Source organism: Epinephelus lanceolatus, chromosome 13 (assembly GCF_041903045.1).
Source record: "Epinephelus lanceolatus isolate andai-2023 chromosome 13, ASM4190304v1, whole genome shotgun sequence".
NCBI classification, from domain to species: Eukaryota; Metazoa; Chordata; class Actinopteri; order Perciformes; family Serranidae; genus Epinephelus; species Epinephelus lanceolatus.
The window spans coordinates 13,107,777-13,135,062 of NC_135746.1; the positions used below are offsets into that span (position 1 = coordinate 13,107,777).

Below are 27,286 nucleotides of genomic sequence, written 5' to 3' on the forward strand. Positions count from 1 at the left end.
CAGGAGCTTATGAGCCTCATCGTGATGTTATCTTGAGAAACTGACCTCACATTTGCAAAACTTACCGACAGGGAATCCCCACACCTGTCATATGAAGAGGAAACTGGTGTTCATGACAGTTGGTTTTGGACCTCTACTTACCCATCACAGGAATATGAACCACCTGAGAACACTAAAGTGGAGTAACAGATGCTGAGACAGAGTTTGACAGGGTTCCTTTACAAGACATCAGCACAAGATTGGGTAACAATGCAGGACAGACCTTAGATGATGGTGGCTGAGTGCAGGGGTCAGCAACCTTTACAGTCTAAAGAGACATTTTTAGCCAAAAAAAGGGGAAAACAATCTGTCCGATTAAATCTGAGCCTCATAATGAAGGTAACACAGCCTTTAAAGCTGAATTTAGCCCATCAACATTATAGATTTAAATGATTCATGCATGAATTATGACAACTTTGGTCAACATTTTACTGCAGGCATGAAAAACAAAAATTTGAAGTTCATCTTACTATAATGACGAAAACTCTGTCTGTGTGTCTGTGTCTCTGTTCCATGTTTTTCTCCTCACTGACTTGGTCAATCCATGTGAAATTTGGCACAGTGGTAGAGGGTCATGGGAGGATGCGAATGAAGCAATATTACATCAATTGGCCAAAGGGGGCGCTATAGCAACCGAGTGAAATTACAAACTTTGAATGAGCATATCTCATGCCCTGCATGTTGTAGAGACATGAAACTTTGCACAGAGATGCCTCTCCTCATGAGGAACACATTTGCCTCAAGAACCCATAACTTCCGGTTATATAGATTTTCTGCCATTTTGAATTTTTTGAAAAACACTTCAAATGGATCTCTTCCTAGGAAGTTTGACCGATCTGCATGAAACTCGATGAACATAATCTAGGGACCAATATCTAAAGTTCCCTCTTAGCAAAAGTTGGAAAACTTACTAAAACTGAGCTTCTATAAGGCAATGAATATTGCGGAGGGCGTGGCTCATCACATAAAGGTGTATAACATCTCAAGGGTTTCACCCATCACCACGCAACTTTGTAGGCATATGACCACACATAATCTGAGGGGACCCCTCCATTATTGACCCCATCAAACAAAATGGGGGCGCTAGAGAGCTAATTTCTTATCTAGGCCTAACCGCCGTATGGATTGTTACTAAACTTGCTAGATATGTAGCACAGGACGCCTCAAGGTGACTGGAGAAATGTGACACTAATTGGCAACTGGGTGGCGCTATAACAACAGAAAAATGCTTAAAAATGTCTAAAATGCGACCGATTGCTGTGGCTCCCCCTGTGGACCAATGTTTGTTTGTTTTTTCCTCTAATTTTTGCTATGACTAGGCCTAAGTCATGGTATGGTATGCTGTACTCAATGGGTATGGACTAGTTATTTTAAAACAAGCATTTTTTACTGGGGTGGACAACATGTGTTTAAGTTTTTTACTGAAAAACAATGAAAAAAATATGTATTATGTTAAACTATAGAAATATGTTCTTAATGCTGTTATACTGGAGTGTTCACATATTTTGATATACTCCAATGCTATTAAGTGCCTGTGCAAATGTGTTGAACCTTGCCTCTGACTCCTCAGCCTCCCCCTTTTCTCTTTCTACACCTCCCTCTTGTACCCTCTTCCCTCCTCAGCCCGCCACACACTGCTCCCTGTTATACTATATAATTTTTTTTTAATAAACTTTTCCTACAAAAACATCTTGTCAAAATATTTTTGTCACAGAATTTGCAAGTTACATTCTGATAATATAAATTAATTTATTTACAGCCCACAAAGTCACTGCAGATGAGGAACAAGGTTGCAGTATTGGTATTAATTGTAGTTAAAATATGGCCAGTGCTGCATGATGTCCAGTTTAGTGGACAGATTAATTGTAATTTCTTTCCAACATAAAATCAATACTTTTACTTTTATTTTAACAACTGTATTGCTCCTTATATGTTACTTCATGTTTGCCATTTTTTTCTTCTATTATAGTAGGATTGGTGATAAATTCCTGAGCTGCACAACATTTCTTGCATTCTGTCGGCCATCTTTGTTTTCAGAGATTTGTGTTGCACTTACAACACCTGGCCACTGGGTGGCAGTGTATGGCATGACACACTGGGATCCACTTTAGGGGCTTACATGCAACTACAGCATCAAAACCCCATGTGTATACAAGGAAATGTCTGGGGCTGGGCTTATAATTTAAGTTTTACGGTATTTTAAATTTACATCTTTGCTGATGAAAGCAAACAAATTTGTCCATGCACTATTAAATTCTCTATTTTCCCCTGACACATTTCCCTTTTTGGATTTGGAATCCACAGCTAACCTAGCAAGGAGGACTCAAGACTAACGTAGTCATCGCTAGAGATTGTTTTCAGAGGAAAAGGTGCCAGGCATAGTGTGTGACAGCACATTTTAGTTGACAAAATGTTAAAACATTTTTTTTAATACAGTGTATAGGCTACAAATTTTTACGGATGGAGAATATAAGAATCACGTTAGGCCGACAATGATAAAATTTGAACTCCTGTTAATACTTGATTGTGCTGGTATGTTTCATGTGAACTGTCTTTGACTTTGATACAAGGTACAAACAATGAAAGGATGACATGAATATATATCTTTAAAATGTCTGACATGAAAGGGAAGACTTCATTTTGTTGTTGGACAATAATCTGTGTGATTTTAATATTCCTCTGGATGACTGCTTCCCAGTTCTTATAAGGTAGCTGCTGGTTGCCTTACCCTGGTTTAGTGGTTTAAAGGAATATTTCACCTCCCAAATGACCATTGGCATATCAAATACTCATCCATGTATTGTTGAATTTGTGAAGAAAACATTTTTCTCGTATACATCCAGTGAAGAAAGAACCAACAAATGGAGAAAATTTAAGTAAAAGGGCATCCAAATTTAACAACAGCAAAACTATATCAAAACATCTGTATACAATCTCTCACACAACTCGTATGGTTTAATCTCATTTATTCAGTCGTATGCTCAGTACTTTTCAAACAGACAGAACTTTTACGAAGGGGAACTGGACTAAAAGTGAAAATTGTCTATGGTCTCTTCAAAGCCCGATTCCATTGACAAAAAACAGTATTTGTACCTCACTGAACACAGGAGCTGCTGGTCTACCACTGCCTTGATTAATGGGCTCTTTTATGATATTGTGTGACTTTGGTGAGTCCGAACTTAACTTTTAAAGTGGCTGGCTGTGAAGAGAGCATGGACAAGTTTCAGTTTAAGTTCAGTTCCCTGTCAGAAATGGCTGTCTGTTTGGGAAGTACTGAGCATATGACTGGATCAATGAGACTTGGATTATACTGCACGAGTTGTGTGAGTTTGTAACTGGATGATTAGATAGAGTTTGCTGTTGTTAAATGCAGTCGAATTTTTTTGATTCCTCGTTCATTGTGGAGGCATGCGAAAAAAAACATTTTCTTCAGGAATTCCTAACACGTTTTAAATTCATTAAATTGCCAAGAGGAAAAGAAAATGCCATGACAGTCTTCCTCTCTAGCAGCTAACATGTCTGGTATATTCTTTTAAAGGCCTGTCCATCATAAACTACCTAAAGCGTACGTGGAAAATAATGACACCATCTCATTTAAAAGTTTTTATTTGAAATGATTTTAAATACAAATAATATATTTTTCCATTTACAATGACAGTTCCTTTGTAAACAAAAGTGGCAGATAGATAGTCATTGGGTAGTCTGTCCAAACTGAGGCGGCCTGCCGGCCAGTCGCCTGGACAAGTCTGTCATGGGAGAGATGGTGTCGTATTTAACCTCACTGCAGTTTTTTTTTCCACACAGCGTAAATCACTGATGCTACATTCTATTGCAGAGCGATAAATACTCAGAGTACAATATTACCTGTTAGCATACACCTGCTTTGAACACAATTACAGGAGGGTATAGTGCGCGCATATGAGTTTGTGAGTGTGTGTATGTATGTGGTGTCGGGAGAGTGTCATTGTCTCTCCCACACTGACATGACACACTAGTATAAAGAAATTAACTGTTGAGTGTGGATAATCATGGTGAGAGATTTGTTTTAAACACTGTCAAGTCGTCGACGTACAGTGAGAGCCCACAGAGCAACACAAGGACGCTCTGTTTACTTTTGTTTTGCACTCATGAGTCTAACAGATGTAAAAAAAACAAAACAAAAAACAAGGTTAGATTGAAAACAAGTCAATGTGTTACATTTGTTATAACTACAGTTTAAATGAGACAAAAAACAACTAATTTTAAATGAGATGGAGACCTGTTGGTTAGCCAGAACTGCTCTGTATTCGTCAATAGAGATGTCAGCTTCAGTTAACTTTGCTTTAAAAAGCCCAGCACCCATTAGCCGGCAACTAACTGGTTCATTTTTAGGAGAAAAAAAATGGAAAAATACAAGAGGTGCTTTTAGTCCAGCGTTCCATTGACTCTGTGAGCTTTAGTGTCACTTTTTCGAAGCGCTATCCATTTAGAGGTGGTCTGCCCTCTCTACGGTCTCCACTGGTTAGCTAGCTGTTCCTCACTGCACACCAGCCAGGTAATAGCTAGCTAGTGTCGCCATTCATTTGACGAGCACTGGTAATGTCATCCTGGGTCAAGGTGGTGGGACAGGGATGGCACTACCAGCAGAATTACCAAGCGGCAACGTTTGCTAGCTCCCACTGAACCCCGTTAGTGCACATTAAAAAAGCAGCTAGCTAAACTTTATAGCATGAATAGCTTTTTAGCTTTGCTGTGTTACAGCATAGTGCTAGTGCTACTACTGAACTCAAGAGTAGCAAAATTAACTGTAACCGGTTAAAAATATATGAGGCCACTGACATCCCTATTCTTCAGACAGAAAAATTAAGAACTAAGATCCTCATGATGTGGCGGGGAAAAAAAACATTCCATCTGAAATGGCAGTTACAAAATGGAGCTCGTTCTGCTTGAATCACTGAAGAGGAAATGTGTGCGGGACAGAGTACGCTCACACTAAAAGTGACTGTCAACAGGTTTTTGTTCGAGACACTTTCCAGATCATGAGAGCGTCATACTCCAATCCCTTTAACACAGGGCTGGTAACATGTCCCGTACGACTGCTAATCCTCTTTCAGCAGATGAAAACTGTACTTATTAGAGGCTTTGTCATGGCGAAATCAGTGATATGTATTCCAAGACTGAGGAGCTGTATGTTACTATGAAGAGACTAAAACAAAAGGAAAACACTGTTACAAACACAAAAGAAAGAATCTTTTTTTTCCGCTCTCCCAAGAAACACTCGGTGCATAGCACCCAAGGACTTGTCTATGTTGTGGTATTTCAGTTGTATTCATAAGGCCTTTTTGGACAATGAGTATACACTGGAATGTGCTACAATTGTAAAAGGAAAAAGAAAAGGATGAAGAGAAAGGAAGTCACTTCTCTGAAATGCCACAAGTATGTATATATCTATATATATCAGTATCTGAGCCCCTTTTAAAAAGACTGAAAACTCACGACTTGTATGTAGTATATGGACAAGAAGAGTACTCAGTAATTCAAATCTTAACACTGCAAGTTTTCCCCCCGTTTATACTTGACGTTGATTCATTTAAGATCCACCTGCTTTCAGAAAGACACAGTTTGACGTGGGTCGCAGGGGCAGCATGAACAGAACTGACTAGAGATCAGTATCTATCTGTCTCCTTAAACATACAGTGAATACAAGTACATACAAGTGACTGGCTGGTTTGACAGCAGGAAATAAAATTTAAAAATTAAACCTGACGAGACTCAACTGTGCCCCCATGCGCTGACAGGAGCGAACGCCCCGATGGCTGATGTGATCCCCGGCGAGCGGGGCTAAAGCTCACACTTCTGCAGTTTTAAGTGTACAATAGAAAGTATCATTGGTGTGGAAAACATCGGTGCTGAGTGATTTTTAAAATTAGGAGCGAGAGCGACGTCATGAGTCCTGTACGGAGGTCATGTGTTTTTTTGTGTGTGTTAATTTGCAAACGGAATTAGCTGTTATACATCCCCCCCCTCTCCCCCTCAAGAAAAGAAGTTAAGAGCCCAGATAATAGGTCCTCCAGTCCACAGTGTGTCAACCTTTCATACCTGTACAAACACATACAAGGTTACAAACACACACCATCCACTCACACTCTCACGTGCACATCCACTCGCACACGCGGGCTTGGGTAAAGTATTCACAGAATTCTCTTCCGCCAGAAACGGAAAGTGAATGAACAAGTCTCTGTAGAAAAGGGGAAATGTAAGGGGACGGGGTCACAGTCCATGTGAAGATAAAATGGAAGAGGAGAAGGGCTCTGCGTGTAGAAACTGTCCCCGGTGATTCAGTGTGTGTTTGGTGTGTGTGTGTATGTGTGTGTGTGTGTGTTTGTGTGGTGGGCACAGCCGCTCCTCGTTCGCTGCTCGAGTGCAGTTGTGGGGTCAGGAGTGGGTGGGTGGCCAGTCCATGGGGGGGAGGGCTGAGCGTGTGTGTATCCGCATTCAGTCGTTGTCCTCGTCGTCGTCTTCGCTCTCCTCGATGCCGTCGCTGTCTTCCTGCTCCTCGTCCTCCTCCTCTGTGTCGGGGATGTCCCACTGTGGGTGGTTGTCCAGCATGGCCTTGGCCTCGTGGACCTCCAGCTGGGAAAGCACAAGATTTATGTTTTAGCACGTGTATGTTTTGTCATTTTAAAGAGGCACACCAACTCTCTAGTGCTCGACCAGTCATGGAACCTGTTTATGCCTGGTATTAATATGCGTTTTTGGTGATCCAAACACAAGTGGACAGCTGAGACACATAGTTCACACTTGTGTCTATTAAAGTTCTCAATGGGCCAAAAAAAATTACAACCTGAGGTGAAGCCAGAACCTGGTCCATCTGAGATCATCACATAAAATACTGAGCCCCAACCCAGCCCTCTTAAAAAGCAGGCTGTGTGGCGGCATAAGCCACCAGCAGAAAATGGACCAGCTCGGTGGATCACAGACTCTCCACGCTATATTTCCCCAGCAGAGACACTCTGTGTTCTGGCCGGGAGGAAGGACAGAGGGCCCAGGACGGAGCCTGGCTGCTCCCTCTCCTCCTCTTCCAGCCTACAGGGCGACCTTATGTTCACCTGTGGCTAACTTTGTTTTAATTATCACCACCTCCAGCTTCTCACATTTTCTCTCTGACCTCACTGACATTGACACTGACAGCTCGCTAACCCCACCCCCTCTATTGTTTCAACAGGCCGGTCACTAGTCAAAAGCTACTGGGCTACAGCAAAAGACACTGTAGATGATTTCAATCAATCAATACATAATATCTACATTATATGCTGGATTTACATTTTAACTAATTAATGATTACAAAATTAAGCGCAGATTATTTTCTGTCTATCATGTGTCTCCTGCTGACCACTTGCGTTCAGAATTTATTACTGTCTGAGTCACTCATGAGCTGAATCCAAAAGTCCAGACTTCACCACACTTGCAGATTTGCGGGCACATTCCTGGAAGTCTGGGAGTGCTTAGGGCTGTCAAAATTCACAATTCCTCCAGTCCACAAGGGGCCTAAAGCGGACTTTCTGCAGACTTCCAGAGAGTCCACATGGGAGACAGGCTTCACTGATATAATTGCCCACAATTCACTGCAATAAAGACATGACATGGTAGTGTCTTTTCAATAGCTGACTAAAAAAATCAAAACCTGTGTGTATGTAAAATGATTACTGTAGCCTATTTAAGCAATACTTGAATTGTGTAGGCCAGAGATAATATTCAACAACATCATGATACAGAAATGTGTAGAAATATAGACCATAGAGGGGAATCAAAATGTATTGGAATTACTTCAACTGTTTGTATAAATAAAGCTGCAAAGCTTTATACCTTTACATTATACTAAATTTTAAACTGAAAGCTAATTTGAAGCACAGACCATAATATACACCCATAACATAACTCTATGTACTGTGGACAACCTTAAAAATAGCATTAAAGATACAGTATATCTGTGAGACTCATTAATTTCTTAATATGTCTATCAGGTGTTGGAATAATTAAATATCAGAGCAATTCATGCTCCATTTGGCTCCTAACAGACCCTCTCATTCCAAACACCTTGGCAACAATTAACACCATTGTTCAGCTGCTGGTAGATTTTGGCTGGTGGGTCTGTTGTCTCAGCCCATTCAGCAGCCAAACTGTTTGGGCAGTGGCAGACATCCTCCACGCATCACACTCACACAGACAGACACACACACACACACAGATTTTCTTATCACCTTGAGTGGTTTGATCTGGTCCAGTCCCAGGTAGGAATCGGAACGGAGGATGACAGAATATTGGTAGTTGCCTGTTTTGGAGGGGGCTGGAAACTTCAGCTCCACCTGGGGAACAACACACACACACACACACACACACACACACACACACACACACACACACAAACAAACAGCTGTCAGATATAATCACAGGAGCCCTCCAGGCACAGTCATCTAACTGTGTGACTGAGGGCATAATGGCTTGATGTATTAAATATGGTGTTACAGTAGAACATGTGGCAGTGCTTCACTGTGGCTGGATTGTTACTGTTGATGTCAAAATAAAAACTGCAGTCACAGAAAGAAACAAGGTGACTGTTATTAGCACTTAAAGACTGTTTGGCCTCTTTTTTATTTAATCAAAAACAGAAACACTAACTGAGGCAACAGAAGGAGGCGAACCTGAAAAGACAACTTATTAAAAAGACAATCTGCTGTTAGTGATGACGCACAATCATCGAGCTGCAGAGGGACGCACTCAAAATCACGTTACATGTGATATTCACCCACTCACTCACCAATTCATAGACCGGTGGCTGAGGTTACCATACAAGGTGCCACCTGCTACTCAGTTTAAACATTCACACAAACTCACATGCACTAACACACTGATGGCACAGCCGTTAAGAAAATTTGGGGTTCAATATCTTGCCCAAAGATACTCCGACATGCGGACTGGAGAAGCCGGGGTTCAACTCCTGATCTTCCAATTCTACCTCCTGAGCCTCAGCTGATGATAAATGTAACTTTTCAACGACTTGCCCAAAACAGCGAACCATCAATCTTGACTCTAAAAAGCCAGAAATCTTACACAATCAAACGTAACTTTAGAGCAGACGAATATGGCAGATGACAGGCAGGAAGAACTAGCTGTGAATTTTTGCACTACTTTTTACAGGAAATTATCAAAAAAGACAAAATATTGAAGGTTTTAGAGAGATGGCATGAGCATGGACTGTATATCTTAAGTGCGATCTGGAGATGAGTAAATTCTGAGTTGAATCTCATGTGATATTGCAATAAAACCCTCTGAGATCCACGGGACCACCTGCGATCCTCAGGGTTCTCCCACACACACGATATGCACGATAATATCGGCACGTCATCGATATCTGCCGATATTGGCTTTAAAACTGAACTATTAGAATCGTCGAACATACTGAAAATACCAGAACATCACTGGTATCAGTCAATGAATGAATCTGCTTTTACGTCTGGAACCTCCCCTCTACAACGGGCTTGAGACGCGCCCTCGTTGAGGACTTGGCTCACATTCCTGAGTTACTCTCTTATCCTGAGGCCTCCTTAAGGAATCTGATCCCATTTGATTAGGCTTTAAAATGAGCTATCAGAATTGGCCAACATGCTTTTTCTTACTTTGCACAATAAATGAATATTACATACATTGAAAAGCATTGTATTTCATGTCTCCATCTGCTGGTGGGCCGTCACAATAAGAGCATGCATGCATAATATGATGTTAATTCCACTACAGAAGAGACTTGATGATCACTAAAATTAGGCAGGGAAAAAAGTAGATATCGATATCTGTATCAGTTATCGGCCTAATAAGTTCGGTATATCGGCAAAAAAATCCAGTATCTTGCATCCCTAGTAAACACTGAATATTTGCGATTTTGAATCGCTGTGGCCAGGATGGACTTCCAAGCAAAACAGGGGGTGTAAAGACCCCGACATAGACTGACATCAAAGAACTGGTGGCAATAAAGGTTGACTGTAACTTGGCCTCATGTTGCCCGTGTGTTAGAAGACAGACAGGACGGATGCAAGACGCTAGTTAGCCAGTTAGCACATTAACAACACATCCCGATGTTGAAAGAACGAAGGATATCTAATGTATGCTAGTGAACAATAACACAACCAACTATGAACCATTTCTGCTCAGCTGCTCAATGACTTAAGGAATAATCTTCCCTCATAAAAACAAGTTTGTCTCGATCTTACGCCCTCTTGACTTTAGCCGTTAGTTTGCTTTCCTCATATACATTTCTCTGGTCATGCACGGAGCTGAACTGCCGATTCAACACGCTGAATTGGCCAGAAAAAAAGCCAACTGGCCGACTAATCCCAACGGTGCGACACACACACTGCAAAAACTAAGGAAGCAGATGCTCACTGATGGCCCTACGTTGACCAACTTCCGACCGTTAGCTTGGTGTGTCAGGGCCCTAAAAACACTCTTAACATACCTCACATTACAGGGATCCTGGCAAGATGATTAGAACCATCAAAGAAAATAAAGGCTTTGCTGATGACTGTCAGGAGGAGGGAATCAGGCCCTGAATCAGCCCGATTCTCATAGTGTGTGCCCAGCTTAATGACAGAGGAAGTCCTGTGCCGTACAGATCGTAATCCCCTTGAGGCAGATGTGTGATTTGTGATATTGGGCTATATGAATAAAAATGACTTGACATGATGATGGGGTCCAACTGTAAATATTAGACCAGCATTACCTCAGGCTGTGATTACCATGTCGTGCAATTACATATGGCAAACATCTAATTATCAGCACAATGAGGCCAATTATTATTCAGCGGGTGAGCGGAGAATGAGCTGTGAACGCAGCGGCAATTTACTGCCCTGCCTTGTTGATGAAAGCAAATCTCCTGCCCTCACTAAAAAAAAAAAAAAAAAAAACCACGTCTGTCAAACACACAGTGTCTAAGCAGCCTCACAACACCAACAACAGAAAGAATTGTTGAAGTGACAGACTAATTGATTGCGAGACAGTGAACCGTTATGCACGGGCGGGTCACCTCTCGCCGTTGCATTCCTTCAGAGCGGGGACAGCTGGTCATGCAGACTTACACGGGCTTCATTAAGCTTTTACCTCGCTGTCAATCCTCATTGTTGCTGGAGGACACCGGCATCAGAGGTGCACAGTAAACACACACACACACACACACACACACACACACACACACACACACACACACACACACACATACGCACACCCTCCTCTGAGGAAATAATGACTCAAGTGCACATGGTTGCCTAGCAACAGGATGTGTGAGGGGCTACCATGCACAAGAAACATGTACACACACTTTAACTTATTAAGACCTTTTTTTGACTCTGGAGGGATTATAGAAAAGCTACAGTTCATCCTGAGGGTGGTCACAACACCAGAAATTTCAACTTCAGTACAATACAAGTACAAACCAGGCACACCAAATAGAATTATTATTTTTTTGATTAACAACCTGCACACTGTGCTGGTACAGATTAAGTTACTGAACACACGCCTCCAGTCACATGGTGGGTTTGCTGCTGGGGAGAATTACGTAACAGCCACAGATGGAGGGCCAGTTCAGTTTTTTCACAGTTGCAGCCTTGGTTTGAAAATCTGGTTGGTTTCGCTTTGGTACTTTTGATACTATCAAATTTATAATTAAGGGAGATTGCTTCGTTTTAAACATGTGGTATTGAAACGAGTCTACGTATTGAAACTTCTGACAACCTTAATACACTATCAAAGTATTTTATTGCAAAACACACAGAGAGTCCGAAATTAACGCCTGCCATGCACCAAATGTGAGTAGATTTTCTGTTTGGCGGGTAAATCTCAGAACGTTATCTGCCACACTGACGGGTAAATGTTTGTACTAAAATATTCATGTAATTAAAAACAATGCTGAAAGTCGTGGATTTATTCTGAATGAACTGCAAGTGACTTACAAACTTGAAGTACAGTGAATTTCTGGTGGGTAGCTTTTATTTTGAAGCCATTTCCTGCTATAGACTGAATGACCAATGGACAGCTACTCGACAGAGACAGCAAACTAGCTTGACGACATGACCAAACACTAGTATGACGCTGAATGTATTAAACTGTGTGGACCTTGAACTAATGACTAAGGAGAAATCTGGACCCCGTGGCTGGACCAGTTGGGAACCACTGGTCTAAACAGTGCCACGAAACTGACCCTCTCGAGCGCTCCTAGTTTTGCAGTAGTGTTAATCGTAGGGGACATCAGCCGATCAGCTAACTATCCCTTACCACCAGCCTGCTGCTTGCTAGCGTTGCTCCCACAATGATCATCGTGCAAGTTATACACAGTGCTCATGCCTTTCTCTCGTGATCAGTCCCAACCGCAATGTCTTCATGGATTCACTTGATATTAAATGTAATGATACACAGACCCAGGAAGGACCCCTGGTATAAGAATGGGCCCCGATCCAGACCCAACTGACCATGATAAAACCTGGATCTTAATCCGAATGGCTCCTAGGTCGATACTTGGGTTCTTGGGTAGACCCATGACAACTGTTATTTGCCTGTTTGTCCATTCAAATAGAGTTGTTCCAATACCGATACCAGTATCAGAAATACCTCCTATACTGCCAAAAATGCTAGGTCTGGTATTGGCGCGTACGCAAGTCGATGCACCAATCTGATATCATGTAATTTATCAATACATTTTCAAGTAGTTTCACACCTGGATAAAATGGCAGTTTCTGCAGAAATCAGTTCTCCTTCAACGCTCTAACACATCAGCCTACATGGAGAGTTACACTGTGTAGTCAATGGCAACTACTGTTTTAAAAAAAGAGGCGAAGAAGAACTGAATTCCAATAAATAGCGTAAAGTTAGCTGCTAGCAATTTGTCAGCAATTTGGAGTATTTTACTCTAGAAAGTCCCGCCTCTTTCGAGTTTAACCTGAACCATGCCGTACAAGCATACAGTTTGTATACAGCTGTCCATTTAGTTTTTTGTAAAGGTATCAGCTGATGCCTTTAAGTATCGGAATCGGTATCGGGATGAGAAAATGGTATCAGACCATTTCAACATAAACAAACTCACCTCTTCTGTGTCTTTTAACGTGCAGACGTGGTAGGGCATGGAGACGAGTGTCTGATCTCGGCGGTCAGCGATGTAGAGCCACCACCACTCCTGCTTCTCCTCTGGGAAGTAAAGGCTGTAGACTGGGTGCGTCACCTTTGACTTGGTCTCCAGCAGGGCCCGCTCTCGCCGCTGGATGCTCTGCTGCAACGCCTCCCACTCCTGGTGGACAAGTGTGGAAGAGAGGATTAGGTTACAGATACAGATAGAAGCAGCGTTTCCATTTACATCCATTATTAGGACTGATAACTTTTAAAGTTCCCTGACCTCTTCATCATCGCCAGCCATCTCGTCCACCTCTGTGTCACTCTGTTTGTCACTGTCTTCGTCTCTCTCGCTGGGAGAGTCCTTGTTTGCTTCGCCCTCATCCGACTCGCTGCCCTTATCGGAGACCTCGTCCTCTTCCTCCTTCGCCACTGCCGTCGCTGCTGCTGCTACTACAACCTCCTGTGACGTGGATAAAAGTGACAGTTAAATGAGTTTTTAAAAAGTCACCAAGCAGCTTTGATGAGCTGTGATTGGATACGTACATTTCCTGCCACGTTGCCATTGGCCTGTTTTGTTTTGGCAGGCGCAGGAGTGGCCTTCTTCTTGGTTAATTTTTTCTTCTTGGACTTGGCTGTCTTCTTAGCCCCTTTACTCTTGTTCTGCCACACTTTTGTTTTGGTTTTACTCGTGTCCCCCTGCTTCACACACGGACAAAATGAGGTTAGGTAAACACTGCATGGTTTCTTGAACCATTAAGCTTTAATCGTGGCTAAATCTGACCCAAACAGAGTGAGCGTGTTATCTAAATCGGTCGGAGCCGACGTGCTGTGTGTGTTATCCTTACTGCTTCCTCTGTAGTGGCAGTCTCCTCTGCTAGACACGGTGTTGACTCCTGCTCCTTTTCAAACACCTCCTACACACACAGCATACAGGATGGTTAATTCAACAAAGCATACAGTCAACAGTGCACTCTAGTGGTCATACATGGAAGTGCGTCTCATAAAAAAAATCCATTTGATTTCTGGTGATTCATTAGTATGTCAGATATTAATGCAATCATTCCTCACCGCCATCCGTTTTCTGGTTAAGGTGACAGTTACTGTAACAATAGAGCCTGCTGTGATGTTATTGCTGTCTTCATCATCAAGGACTGCAAAGACACAAGGAGAGAGACAAAGAGCTGTCAATACACCAAAGTTTGGAAAAGACAAGTGAAGAATCTGAACAGTTTGTGGTCAGTTTTTGAAATCTTGTTTGTCTCAATCTGTTGGTAAATTTAATTGTACATTTCCAAACAGTCAGAAAGGCCATGGTTCTCTGCTGTAAATGGTGGATTGCCCTCTCTGGGTTGGGGGAGAGTTACTGCCCCAAGCAGTAACTTGGGGTCTTGTTCACAAGTGAGGGTAGAATGGAGTGTGAGATGGATCGGCGGTTTGGCGCAGCATCTGCAGAGATGTGGGCGCTGTTCCAGACAGTCGTAGTAAAGAAGGAGCTGAGCCAGAAGGCAAAGCTTTCGATTTACTTGTCCATCCACGTCCCAACCCTCACCTAAGGTCATGAGCTCTGGGTAGTGACCGAAAGAATGAAATCGCTGACACAAGCGGCCCAAATGAGTTTCCCCCGTGGGGTGGCTGGGCTAAGCCTTAGAGATAGGGTGAGGAGTTCGGAAATCTGGAGGGAGCTCGGAGTAGAGCCGCTGCTCTTTCGCATTGAAAGGGGTCAGTTGAGATGGTTTGGGCATCTGATCAGGATGCCTCCTGTGCGCCTCTCATTAGAGGTGTTCCTTACACGTCCCACTGGTAGGAGGCCCCGGGACAGACCCAGAACACACTGGAGGGATTACATATATCATCTGGCCTGAGAACACCTCAGGGTCCCCAAGGAGGAGCTGGAAAGTGTTGCTTGAGAGAGGGATGTCTGGGGTGCTTTGCTTGGCCTGCTGCCCCAACGACCCGGCTTCAGATAAGCGGTTGAAAATGAATGGATGGATTTCCGAACAAAACTGTACTTGTGCTTTTGCATGAGGACCATAACCATTTCACTTCCTTTTTTGATCAGTTATTAGTAAAGCATTGCTTAAAAGACCTTATATGTTACGTACTCTTCTCTGTATCAATTCTATTGTCACTGTGGCATCAACCTCGCTATAATGACAACAATCATACTTAAGTGAGTTATCTTCAGCTAAAGTGACAAAGACGAAGATGGAATTACTGCGTGTTAAGGTGTTGTAGGCTGCAGACGTGTCACAGGTGGGCTGGTGGCTAAGGCTACACCATTACAGTCAAAATGATAATCACAATTATTTGTTGGTTTCAGGGACAAAATAATTTTATTGCAGTTTCACATTTTAAAAAACTGAGCACTGCTTTTACTCCCATGTTGTGCTACATTCCTGCAAGTCGTTGCATCAAAATGAGACTGGTCCTTCATCACAGTGCATCTCTTAGAAGCAAAATATAAATAAAACTGTACCAAAATGACAGGCTAACTGAATATAAATATGCCATTACAGAATGTAACCAAATCAAATCAATGTTAATTGGACGTATCTTTGGCTAAATTGAATGGAACTGCAGTGGTTATTTTAGTCTGTGTTTGGGAGCTGGATGAATACGGTGACGCACTGTAAAGCATCAGTTATGGATGTCTGACTGATGCTACACTGGTGAGGATTTAGTGATATGACGTTGGAGACATTAATCTTCTCAGCTTTTATGGGTTCATCATTGTGCAGACTGTAGTTGGTCTTTTTTTCAGTGGTTGAACAAGTTAGTTGTGTAGCTTTGCAGTGCAGACACAAGTCTTCAGCTTGAGTCTGAAATACTTCTAAACAACGAATGATGATCCGTTTCGGGGGACCAGCTCTTCGCCTTCTGCTCCACACATTTTCTTTTTGCCCGTCTGCTCTCTGTTGTACATGACTTCTTCTACTCTGAACTGCAGCCGCAACACTCAGTAAAGTTTCTCACAGGCTGCCTCTGCTGCGGCGGCTTGACAGCTCTTCAAAAGTTGAGGCTGGCTCTTAGTTTAAGAAGCACTTGATTTGATATGCAGCAGAGTTTTCTCTGAGTGGAGCACGCATTTTAAACATCAATATCGCCGTCAATAAGGTTAATTTAATTATGGGCAGTTAAAATCATGATCGCGATTAATATTTGATTAACTGTGCAGCCGTACTGGTGGACAAACAAATAGTGTTTGTATGTGTGTAATTCAGGACTGACCCTGCAGTTTGGTGTCCATGGTGATGTGAGGGAAGCTGCCCAGCACAGCCATGACCTCGTCGTACTTCTCCTCCCCTAGGAAGCGCAGCATGCTGCGTCTGTCGGAGTCCTTGAGACTCACCAGGTCCTGGAGGCTCCGAACTTTATACTAGAGAGGGAGAGGACGAGTTATCCATTATTATTTTCACTAAGTTGCTCAAGTGTTCAGTATGTGTGCGTGTACACACATTCTGCAGTTACCTTCTTAGAGATGCAGTAGCGGAGGTGCTCCTCCTCAAAGTGGGGCAGCTGCAGCAGTGGTGACTTTGACTCCTGCAGACCTTGCACTATCATTTGGGTCAGCTTCATACAATTCTCTATGGTTACCAGTCGAGGAGCGTGGAAGCCTGGAGGCAACGGGCAGAAATTATCAAAGAAGTTGTTATGTGGGTTGAGGCTTGTGAAAACTTTATTCTAAGTGATAACTCCTGCTAATGTTAAAGTGGATATGTGTGTGTGTGTGTGCATGTACCTCCTCTGCTGTTGGCCATCATGGTAAGCTGACAGCCCACGTTGATCATCTCCTGGAGGAGAGCGGGACTCTTCCTCACCACAAATCTCTGATCTGGAACCAAAACACACATATACAATGTTCTGATAACGTGCTCCTCAGAGTCCTGCGCTAGGTCGGGTACCTGTGGCTGTAACGGGTAAAATATGTACATCCTCCTGAGACCTGAACTTTTGTTTGGTATGCACTTTCAATTTTTACTTGCTATTTGGGATCAGTAGGACCTGATAAGTATAAAAATCTAAAGTCCCAACATCCTCAATCGAGACGATAATGAAGTCCCAGTGTCCTTCATTGAGCTGATGAAAAATTTCCAATGTCCGCAAAGGAGTCATTTCTAGTTAACAACGTCTCAGCTTGTTACTGTTGCTAAAATTGGTCAATCTGTTGCCATATCAAATTACAAATGTTATTAATCATAAATAAACAAGTATTGCAGTATCAACTACTGCAGCTCTGTCTTCTCCAAAACAACACAACTTGCCAAGACTGTTTTTATGGTTCACAAACAGCTGGAAAAACTCCTAAAACCGCTCTAAACAGCTTGTCCTCGTCGAGCATGTATCATTACCTCTGTGTAGGAGTGTAAACTATAAACAGGGTAAGGTTGTGTATTCATGCTGAAATCCTCTGACTTCACAACTTCACTCCGAACAGATTGCACAGCTGTTTTATTTCCCATTTTTGGAACTCTAAAGAACTGGTTTCTGACCACTTGTGTTGCTTTGGAGAGGGCTGACATGGAACTGTACCAGCTGTGTATTGTGTGAGCATATGAATGATGTTTTAACTGAAATGGGGGTGAAGCAGGTTATGAAAATTTGGGGGTCAAATGTTTCTTTAGTAAAGAAAAATTGTGCAAACATCCAGGCAAAAATACTCAGGTGCAAGACGACAAAATACTTGAGGTCTACACACAGAAATTGTAATACTAATTAATTAATTTTCAGAATATATCTACACGTCTCTGGAAAAGCAATGACAATTTAAGCATCTTACCTTCCTCCAATTCCTCTGATACGTCCATGCGTGCCAGGTGAGCGAGCACTAAGACCCTGGCCTTCAAACTGTACGGGTAGCAGAACGGAGGCTCCTTCTTCTTTACGTTAATATTTCCCAACTCACGGATTAACTGCAAGACAGACGAGAGAGGTTGTTTAAGACACTTGAGGTTAATCTTTCCTAAAAGAAAAATGTATTAACTCATACAAAATAATCTCTCTCAAGCATCGCTAAGAAATTTGTGGTGGTGTATTTATCTGCAGAGACTCTGCCCTCTGTCTGGGCTTTGGAACAGCAGCAGTGTGAAGCCCCCAGCAAAAAACAGCGTGCAGATGAGGTCAGGAATTTCTAAAAATATAGCGGCCAGGTAGGAGCAGCTCACAACAAAAAGGAGGCTACAAAAAAAAAAAAAAAAAAAAGAATGCAAATATGTCGAGGAGAAACCCCATGTGGACAAAGCTTGTTCCAGAATGAGAGTAAATCTGGGGTTGGCTTTCACTTTTGCAAGGGAGCACTGAAGGAGAGGATGAGGAGTGATGCAGAGTTGGACTGTTTGACTAAAATGAACAATGACAGCAATATAGTCCACGATGAGCAGCGCTAAAATCAACCTGCGTAGTTGTCCCTCCATTGTGACATTAGAGAGTGTCACATTTATCTTGCAAGTGGACTCTTCTTCAACGTTTGCTTTACTTCCTGGATTTTTCCCACATGGAAATTCTGACCAATCAAGAGCAGCTTTCTCACACAAGGCATTTGATCTGGTCCGCTTGTAAATGCTGCTGTGAGAACACGAACCGACTCTAGGCAATTATGCAACTTTCTAACAGAATTAGTCCCTGATTCAGACCAAAGCAAGACAACTCTAGGTCTGAAAGCACCCTAAAACACAAACTTTTGTTCTTACACATGTATACATAAGCATCGATGTTTGCTCTTACCTGTGGCACTTCGATGTTGTCTGTTGGTCGTATGGTGGCTTCTTTATTGCTGCGAGGGTCAAACTCAAAGGCTGCTGTCAACACCATGGCCAACCCTGCAGGGCAGAGATAGTGACAGTTACAATTAGTCCACAAAAAACGATGACAAACAACTGAGATTCATAAACCTGTTTTGGAAGGCGAACTCACGCTTCATGTTCATGTTGGGCGTCTTGTACATGAAATGCATGAAGAGCTGGGTGGTGTTGATGAGGATCTGGTCTCCGCTGTATCGGATGGAGCGGTACCACCATGTGCCCTACGATACAGGAGGCAAACACAAAAAAGAAACAGAGTGAGAAAAGTGACAAACCCAGGAAGAGGAAAGGGCAGTTGTTTAATACAATCTATTGCACAGAGCATGGTGAGGACTTACCACCACAACAGGGAGGATGACCATGAAGGCCAGTCCATACACCAACAGCACCTGCACAGGTACGCAGATATAACAATATAAATATGATGACATTTCAAGCAAATATAACTACAGTGACATCATCAATAAATATATACCAGCATTGAGTTCTTCTGGTCGACAATCCAGGCAGGCAGTGCAATACCAAAACTGGTTGCTAGAAAAGAAGACATAAAAGGCAACGGATCAAAATATGACAAAATCTTCTATTTACACATTTCAGTGAAGCCTCCTTCACCAGCACCGGGCTCTGTGGCAACTTTGGCTGCATCCACACTAACACGTTTCCGTTCTAAACAAAATGAAAATCTATCTTCATAAACACGAGCGTTTTAGGACAGTTTCAGATATATGATGTATTATTTTATAACACGCCTGAAAATCACACGACCATTCACATAAACTGGGCATGTTGGTGTAAAGTGGAAGCAGATCATCTACTCTGCGGTTGATTGCTTAGGCTACATCCACACTGTACCTTTCTGTTTAAAACCACATAAACTACTGCGAAGTTTATACCTTGCACTCACACTACTCTGGCTACTACTACTACTTTGGAAGCCCTAAAACAATGACTTGCTCCTGATTCGGCCTCATAAGTCGTGACACGTCAAGCCAAAACATCCTAACAAGGTCTACAAACCTTTTGTGATTTCATCCTTCTTGTGTAAGTAATCCTTTGCCATTGCCATGGTTTCCTGCGGTGATGGATAATGCTCCCTGTACTGCTCTGACATGTTACTGTATTTGCTTTGTAACGACTCCCAGTCTGTTTTACGGTGCCTTGACAGCCTTATACTCATGTTCTACTTTCAGTAACAATTCAAGCTTGTTTTCGATCCATGCAAATACATATCTGGTCTTACTTTTCGCCATCTTCGTGGTATTTTCTGTAACTAAGCACCCACCTGCAGAGTAGACAATCTGCTCCGTTTGAACATCAGCACACATGCATGCCCAGTATATGTGAATGGTCATGTGATATGCGTTTTCAGGTGTGGACAGAGATTAATTCTGAAGTGGTGCTAAAATGCGTGTGTTCAGAGATCATTTTTGTTTTAAAACGCTTAGTTACAGACAATAAGACAGTAAAAAGTACAACAAGAGATTTCTTTGCTTGGGCCAACGACGAGGTGGAACTGTTTGTGAAAGTAGTACGAGAACGGCAGTCAAGGCGGAGAAAAACGTTGATTGGGAGAGGCTGTAGAGCAAATACGGTGACGTTTTGAGTGGAATTGGGAGCATTATCTGGCAGACATGGCGATTGGAAACCCACACAAGAAGGATAAAGTCACAGAAAGTAAGAAAGGACAAGCAATGATGTTTTGGCTTGACACATCGTGACTGATAAGATGCAATTAGCTGGGTGTTTGTGTGACATGGGTGTCCACCCATCCGGACTAAAACCTAACCCCAGGGTTTTAAACTAAAATGGGATCGGCAGTGTCTTCAAAGTCTCAGTTTAAGGGGTTTGTACGTGCCAGAGCAGTGTGTCGTCAGACGCTAGGCGTAAACGTAGCCTTTGGCATCACGGACAACGAAGGAATGGCACATCACCTGAAGATTTATCCCCATTATGACACTGAAAATGTTTTAAGAAATTCAAGAATACCTCTGCATTTAAACCATTTAAAGACGCCATCACAATGTGTGCAAACATGTTATTCTTGGAGCCCAGTGAACGTGCATTGTGAACACCCACAAGAGAAGAGTGTGTGAAAGTGGGAGATACATTTCCATCGTAGGCTCAGTCCTCACAGGAGTGAATGTTTCAATTCATCTCCCATTGTTTAACACATTCCTGACTACAAGAGGCTGACTCACCGGCTCCGAGCGCAGACAGTGTGTCGACACATGAAAATGCAAATGTGTGGGATCACTCACCTCCTGGACCGTCTGGGTTGCCGTATATTTCCCAGTTCTGTCTGGACTGTTCATTGGTCAGACTGCGGAAAACAAGGTGAGCAAAAAGTAAAGGAATCAATCACTGCAACATTCTGGGATTTCATTATTGATTCAGATGTTTATTGATTATGCAAATGCAGTCCTGCTGTCTGGCTTTACGAGAACTGTGTGACACTTACGCAGCATAAGCTTTGGCAATTCGCATGAATGTGGCCTCATCACCACCTTTGTCAGGATGGTACTTGAGTGACAGTACACGGTATTGCTTCTTGATTTCTGACAGCGATGCACCCTGGAGAGACAGAGATGTAATTACAGCAACTCCGAGCACACCACATACAGTGGAAGAGACAGGTTTAAAGACAAAGTGTGGAGGATTTAGGGGAATTTATTGGGAACTAGCAGTGAGGATTGAAGATTGAAACCAGCTGAAGCTTCTCCCATGTGCTAAACTAAACTTCGGGTTAGGATTCCTTCAGTGTTCATTGTTTAGGAGGTTTTTACCATGAGCTGAATTATCCACAGAGGTCCCTTACTCTCTGATTTAAACCGGTAACAACACAAAATTAAGTATTTTTTTAATACAAATGTTTCTCTGATGCTGTTCAGCATGTCAAGGACAGGTCACTAGCCCAGCACCTGCTAAAGTCTGCTCACCATTTTTCTCCGATAACTTAAGAGCCAGACGTTCAGGAGGTTTTCACCGGGAGCAGAATTATCCGCAGAGGTCTCTCAGACCAGGGTTCTCATTTATAAAACAGTGCATAGAATCCATACTCAAAATGTAACTACGGACAAAAGCCAAATATGGCGTGCAAAAAAAAATATTGGATAGTTTCTACAATCAGGCTTCCACCTCACCATCTTGGTCGCCAATTTCCCATCTCAAAAATGTTCGTAAGCATGGGGCAGAGTTTCTCCCATCATGTCTGTGTACGCCTCTTTCAGGCCTCGCTTTGTGCATACGCAATGTTTATAAATGAGACCCCTGGTGATTAAAACTGGTAAAAACACTCAATAAAGCCGTTTTATGTTAAAAGAATCTGTGTTTTTCGGACGCTTTTGTCACGGAGAGACTGCCAACTATGGTGGCTGACGCAAAAACGCAAGTGGTCCTATCTGTCGGCAGTGTTTGGTTTGTCTGTTCTGGGCTACAGCCGTGCAATATGGTGATCTCCGCTCCTTATATAGATATAAACAGCTCATTTAAAGGAAACAAAAACACAACGATTCTTATTTTAATGTGATTATGCAATAAAGAAAACATATTTACTATATTATAATCCATTTCTGCCAATATATCCCCTGAAATCCTACACACTGGACCTTTAATCAAAAATAGAGAATACTACAGAGTCTTAAAGTTCTAAAAGATGATATTTTTATCTTGTGTTTTATCTTAGACAAGTTATGAGTCTAACATCCTCTTATCATAGGATAAAAGGTGTCCTGAGAGACTTCAGAGGCTCTGTAGAGTACAGCAGACTTCGTGTTTTGTGTGTGTTTTTACCGGGTCCAGGTTGAGGACTTCATATGGATTATACTCCTGGTACTCTCTGTCCAGCTTGGACACCTTGTAGGCGAGCAGCAGGAACACGACCCAGCCAAATAACAAGGCTGCTTTCCTGAAAATGGCAACACACAGACAAAGAAAAAAAAATGTCACACACAAAAAAGTCTGCGCTCCCCGGAGACAACATCAGGCCCGTCTTATTTTTTACAGCACACTTTCACACTGCAGCTTGCAATCACTGTAACTGTTTGGAGTAAAAAAAGATATCGTGCAGAACCAATCTGCAATGCAAACAAGCTCTCAGCGCTAGAGCACAGAGAGCTTATTGCACAGACGCAGAAGGGCAGGACAAGTTCTGACATTGTTGTTGTTTGGTATTTATGCATGGAAGTTGAACTTGTTTCCATGACAATGGCAAAACCCTATGGCCTGCGCTGCAGCATCTGTTGCCATGACAACCGCTCGCTGGCCTGAGTCGTCTGGGTGGCTCAACCAGAAAAAATACACGATGGATTCCTATAATAAACACCACCGTTATGATACAGTCGTGAGGAGGACACGGATACTGAGATTTTGAGAGAAAGGCTGATTCATTCCACTTAATAAGCACGCTGGGTGCTTCCGCCAGCTTCAGTCACAGACTCAACCGTGCGAATAAAGAATTCATGAATTTTTTGGAGAGTTAAAAACAGGATGTGGGTCTAGTGACAGAGCAGGAGTGGAAAGTAGAAGCATGAAGAGGAGGCAGAGACTGAACAAAGAGGAGATATTCAGACACAGTGACAGGGAGGCGAGTGTGTGAGAGAAGAGAGGCAGAGTGAGACGTTGAACCGCATCTTTCCATTAACCCACATACGCAGTAGGAATAAACAACACCGAGGAAACAGGGTCATGTTAAGAGAGATGTTAAACAGTGCAACGCAGTGTTTACACTGACGAGAGGTTTGCACACACTTCCACACATGTTTATAAGCTGTGCCCACGCTATGGACAGCATGGCCTTTGCTTTATCATCACACAGCAGTGACAACATCCCTGCCCAGCTGGAAACACACACCGAATGAACCAGGGAAGCATGACTGAGCTGTCTCAGTGCAAACAGCTGAGGCAAGTCACACCCAAACGACGTGCAGCAACAAAGGAGAAGGAAGCGAACAACCAATGAAACAGACCTGATATTATACTGCTGGGAAAGTTACAGTCAAACAATCATAGGTCAAGATGCATTTGGCTCATGTGTAGCACATAACACAGTCTCAAGTCTCGGGACAACATTAGGTAAGGGTTTGCTCTCCCTGTTTCCCAATGAAACCGACAAACTGAAACCACTGGACTCACTTTAGTGTTGGGACAATGCTCTGCTGTGACTTCATCAGCCTGAGCCGGTACCACAGACACCTGCCATGGACCCTCCTCAGGCTCTTCAGCCGCAGTTGTTCTGGAGAGATGGGCAGAAAGAAAAAGATTACAGACACTTTAGTGCCATCAAACCAGTTGTAATCAATTCTGACAATGCCACAGTAATATATGTGGGATTACAGGTGCTTTAAGTTAATAATCTAAATCAGGGGTGGGTGATATTGTCACTGAGAATATGCAATTATTGTGAATATGTTAACCAAGCAGGTAGAGGCATGTGTTTCCTTCATTCAGATTGTGTATTAATTTATTGTTACCATGATAACAAAATTTAGCCTTAAACCAACTTAGCAATACAGCTAATGCCTGTTAGCAACATCTCAACTAGGGTGACCTGTCATGTGGCTATTCCCAGTGGACCAGCTGAGTAAAGTTTGCTAGCATGTGTTACATAATCCGCGTTAGATATACTCTGCTGTTGACAAACAGATAGCTGGGCTAAAATAAGGATATATGAGGTCAATAAGCCTGAGGAGCTGAAGGAGTGACGCTGGCTGTAGTGTGGAAGCTTTAGCTCAACTAGCCAACACTTAGCTTCATTTTTACCCACTGAAGCGGGAAATACTGACGAGTTGTGTGAGATTATGATATATGGCTAACCAGTGGGATGGTAATTGGTAAAACTGGCGGGGTTAACTTGTACTAAACTCAGAGCAAGCAAAGAGACGTGGGTATCATGTTTGTAACGTCTGCTAGCTTACATTTACAAGTTAATATAACGTTGTGTTAGCTTGTGCAGCATCTGCATGTAGCACCAAGCTAACCAGATCAACAGACAGCAACCTGGTGAGGCGTTAACGTTACAAAACAAGCTGCTGGATGAACACTTGGCGTTACACTAGCTGAGGTTAGTTAGTTAGCTAAGTTAGCTAACTGAGCCAGACATCGGGCCTTACCAGCATTCTGATCCCGGGGCCAGAGGTAATATGTGGCTGGGATCACAATAAGTCCGACGAAGGACGTTAGGAAATAGAAAAATGTATTGCCGCTGTCATCGTACTGGAACTGTTGCCCGGCCATTTCGTAGCGGCGCTTGGGTCGCCGTTCTTCTCCACCGCTGCGCTTCCCCCTTCTAGCCCAATGTGTTCGACTTGACAGACAGTTAGCTAGCCAGCTAGCATCCAGCCAACAGCTCTGATCATCGGTGTACGTGGTGTACGCCTGCGCAATGTGGCCTTTCTTCTTCGTTTAGGGTTTATGGCGCGTGGCAGTCGGCGTTAAAGTGCATTAGCGCCACCTGTGGGAGTGTCGGCCAGAGTTATTTATCCTCCACACAATAAAATAAAATAAAATAAAATAAAGTAGAATTAAATAAAATAACAAAACGTAAAATAGAATAAAAAATAAATAATATAAAGTAAAATGAAATTAAATAATAAAAGTAAAATAAATTAAAAATAAAGTCAAGTAAAATGAAATAAAATAATATAAAGTAAAATAGAATAAAAAGATAAAGTAAAATAAAATAAAATGAAATAAAATAAAGTAAAATGAAATAAAATAATGGAAAAAAAGGATAAAATAAAAAAATAAATATACTAAGATAAAGGATAAAGTAAAATAAAATAAAATGAAAATAATAAAATAAAATAAAATAAAAAATACAGTAAAATGAAATAAAATAAATAAGCATGAGCTGGAATCCACATAAATGTTATAGCAATATTTATATAATTAAATCTGTACAAAGTTCCATATATTTCATTAACAATAGGATTGTGATGTATGTCATCAATGCTGAACATGAGTATGTGCAAAGAATTGTCTTTTTAATTTGTAATTCCTCTGTCATCTGTAATGCTGTTGCAACTGTCACCATCTCCAATTTATACACTGACAAATGGTCTGATGTCCATCTTCTAACAGAAACTTGCTGGGCTGGTATATTAACAGTGAAACCTGTCCTTGGAAATGTGGCCTTTCTTCTTCACTGACCCCCGAGGTGGAAATTAAGAAAGGACACAGGAGCTGAGTGTGAATGGTTTTTGAGTTGGCAGTCAGATTTAAATGTCAAAAATGAACCTTTTAAAAACCAAAATATTCCCGTTGATCAATACTGCATGGAAAACCATGGGTGTCAAGAGCACATCTCCCTGCAGACTATTTATGAACAGGCTACTTTAAGTCAAGCCAGTTAAGATCGTCAATGATTCATCTCGTGTTCTGCACACAGAGTACCAGCTGCTGCCCTCTGGTAGGTGACTTAGAGTGCCTCAATGCAGATTGAACAGATTTTTAAAAAATCCTTTATACCCATGTCTATAAAGCTTTTAAATGGAAGCAGATAAAGCCAGAACAGGTACTGGATCATGATGATTTGACAATTTGCATTTGTGTACAATTATTTCAACGTTATTTTTTGTTTTTGTTTTGTTTTTCCTGTTTATTTTGTTTTGTTTTTGTTACTTTCTGTGTATAATGTTGATTTGTTTATGTTGTATTTTATTTTATTTTATTTTTTTGTAGGTTGTATTTTTATGGCTGCAGTATGAATGAAGAGCCCAAGACAAATTACCCGCTTTGCAGGACAGTAAAGTTAATCTTGAATCTTGAACCTTGACATAGGCTACCTGATGTCTTCGTTAAAAATGTACTTGGTCAGGTTCTGCAACTGTTGCACCTAGTTCCAACATTTTTGGAGATGACAATTTTACCTGGGATGTCTCACAACAATCCCATCATTATGACTTTACTCAAAAAAAGGGAGCACCGGCACAATTTTCTTTCAGGTTTGGGTCATGATTCTGCAGAATGGTCTACTGAATATTATGCTAAAATAACAAAGATGTCAAACCATATCCCCTCATCATGTACCTACCTATTGAGAGGTTTTGTCCTCCCTCGGAGTGAGATACCACATAAGATACACATAAACTTGTGCATATCAATGAATCATTCCCCATTTATATTAACTGATGTGACTTAAAAAATATAATAGCTATTTTAAAGTATATTTTATTATTTACATTTCTGGGGGAAAAAAGAGTTGCGCTGGTCATTATTATAGGACAAACTCTTCACTTAAAGCCCAAGGGCATTACATTTCTTAACAATCTACTCAGCAATCCCAAAGCAAACAACTTTCTCAGTTTGTTTGGTAAGAG

At 42.0% G+C, this 27,286-nt stretch overlaps 1 protein-coding gene across 2 annotated transcripts; it reads right to left on the reverse strand.

Annotated features, from left to right (window-relative positions):
• Window positions 1-3,629: 3,629 nt before the first annotated feature.
• sec63 (SEC63 homolog, protein translocation regulator) lies at window positions 3,630-25,348 on the reverse strand. Of its 2 annotated transcripts, none has more exons than XM_033648545.2 (20): window positions 25,079-25,348; window positions 24,102-24,201; window positions 22,761-22,875; window positions 21,430-21,542; window positions 21,230-21,291; window positions 19,444-19,502; window positions 19,307-19,357; window positions 19,081-19,189; window positions 18,892-18,986; window positions 17,948-18,080; window positions 16,910-17,002; window positions 16,639-16,784; window positions 16,399-16,546; window positions 14,239-14,321; window positions 14,016-14,084; window positions 13,714-13,866; window positions 13,451-13,630; window positions 13,145-13,345; window positions 8,280-8,384; window positions 3,630-6,651 (listed from the first exon to the last, which is right to left on the reverse strand). In XM_033648545.2, exons 1-20 carry the CDS (start codon window positions 25,200-25,202, stop codon window positions 6,514-6,516), a joined length of 2,277 nt encoding a protein of 758 aa, XP_033504436.2. In that variant the 5' UTR covers window positions 25,203-25,348; the 3' UTR covers window positions 3,630-6,513. The 2 variants fall into 2 exon arrangements, with proteins under 2 accessions (XP_033504436.2, XP_033504435.2); XM_033648544.2 differs by having other exon boundaries at window positions 13,714-13,869; window positions 25,079-25,347.
• Between the last annotated feature and the right edge of the window lie 1,938 nt (window positions 25,349-27,286).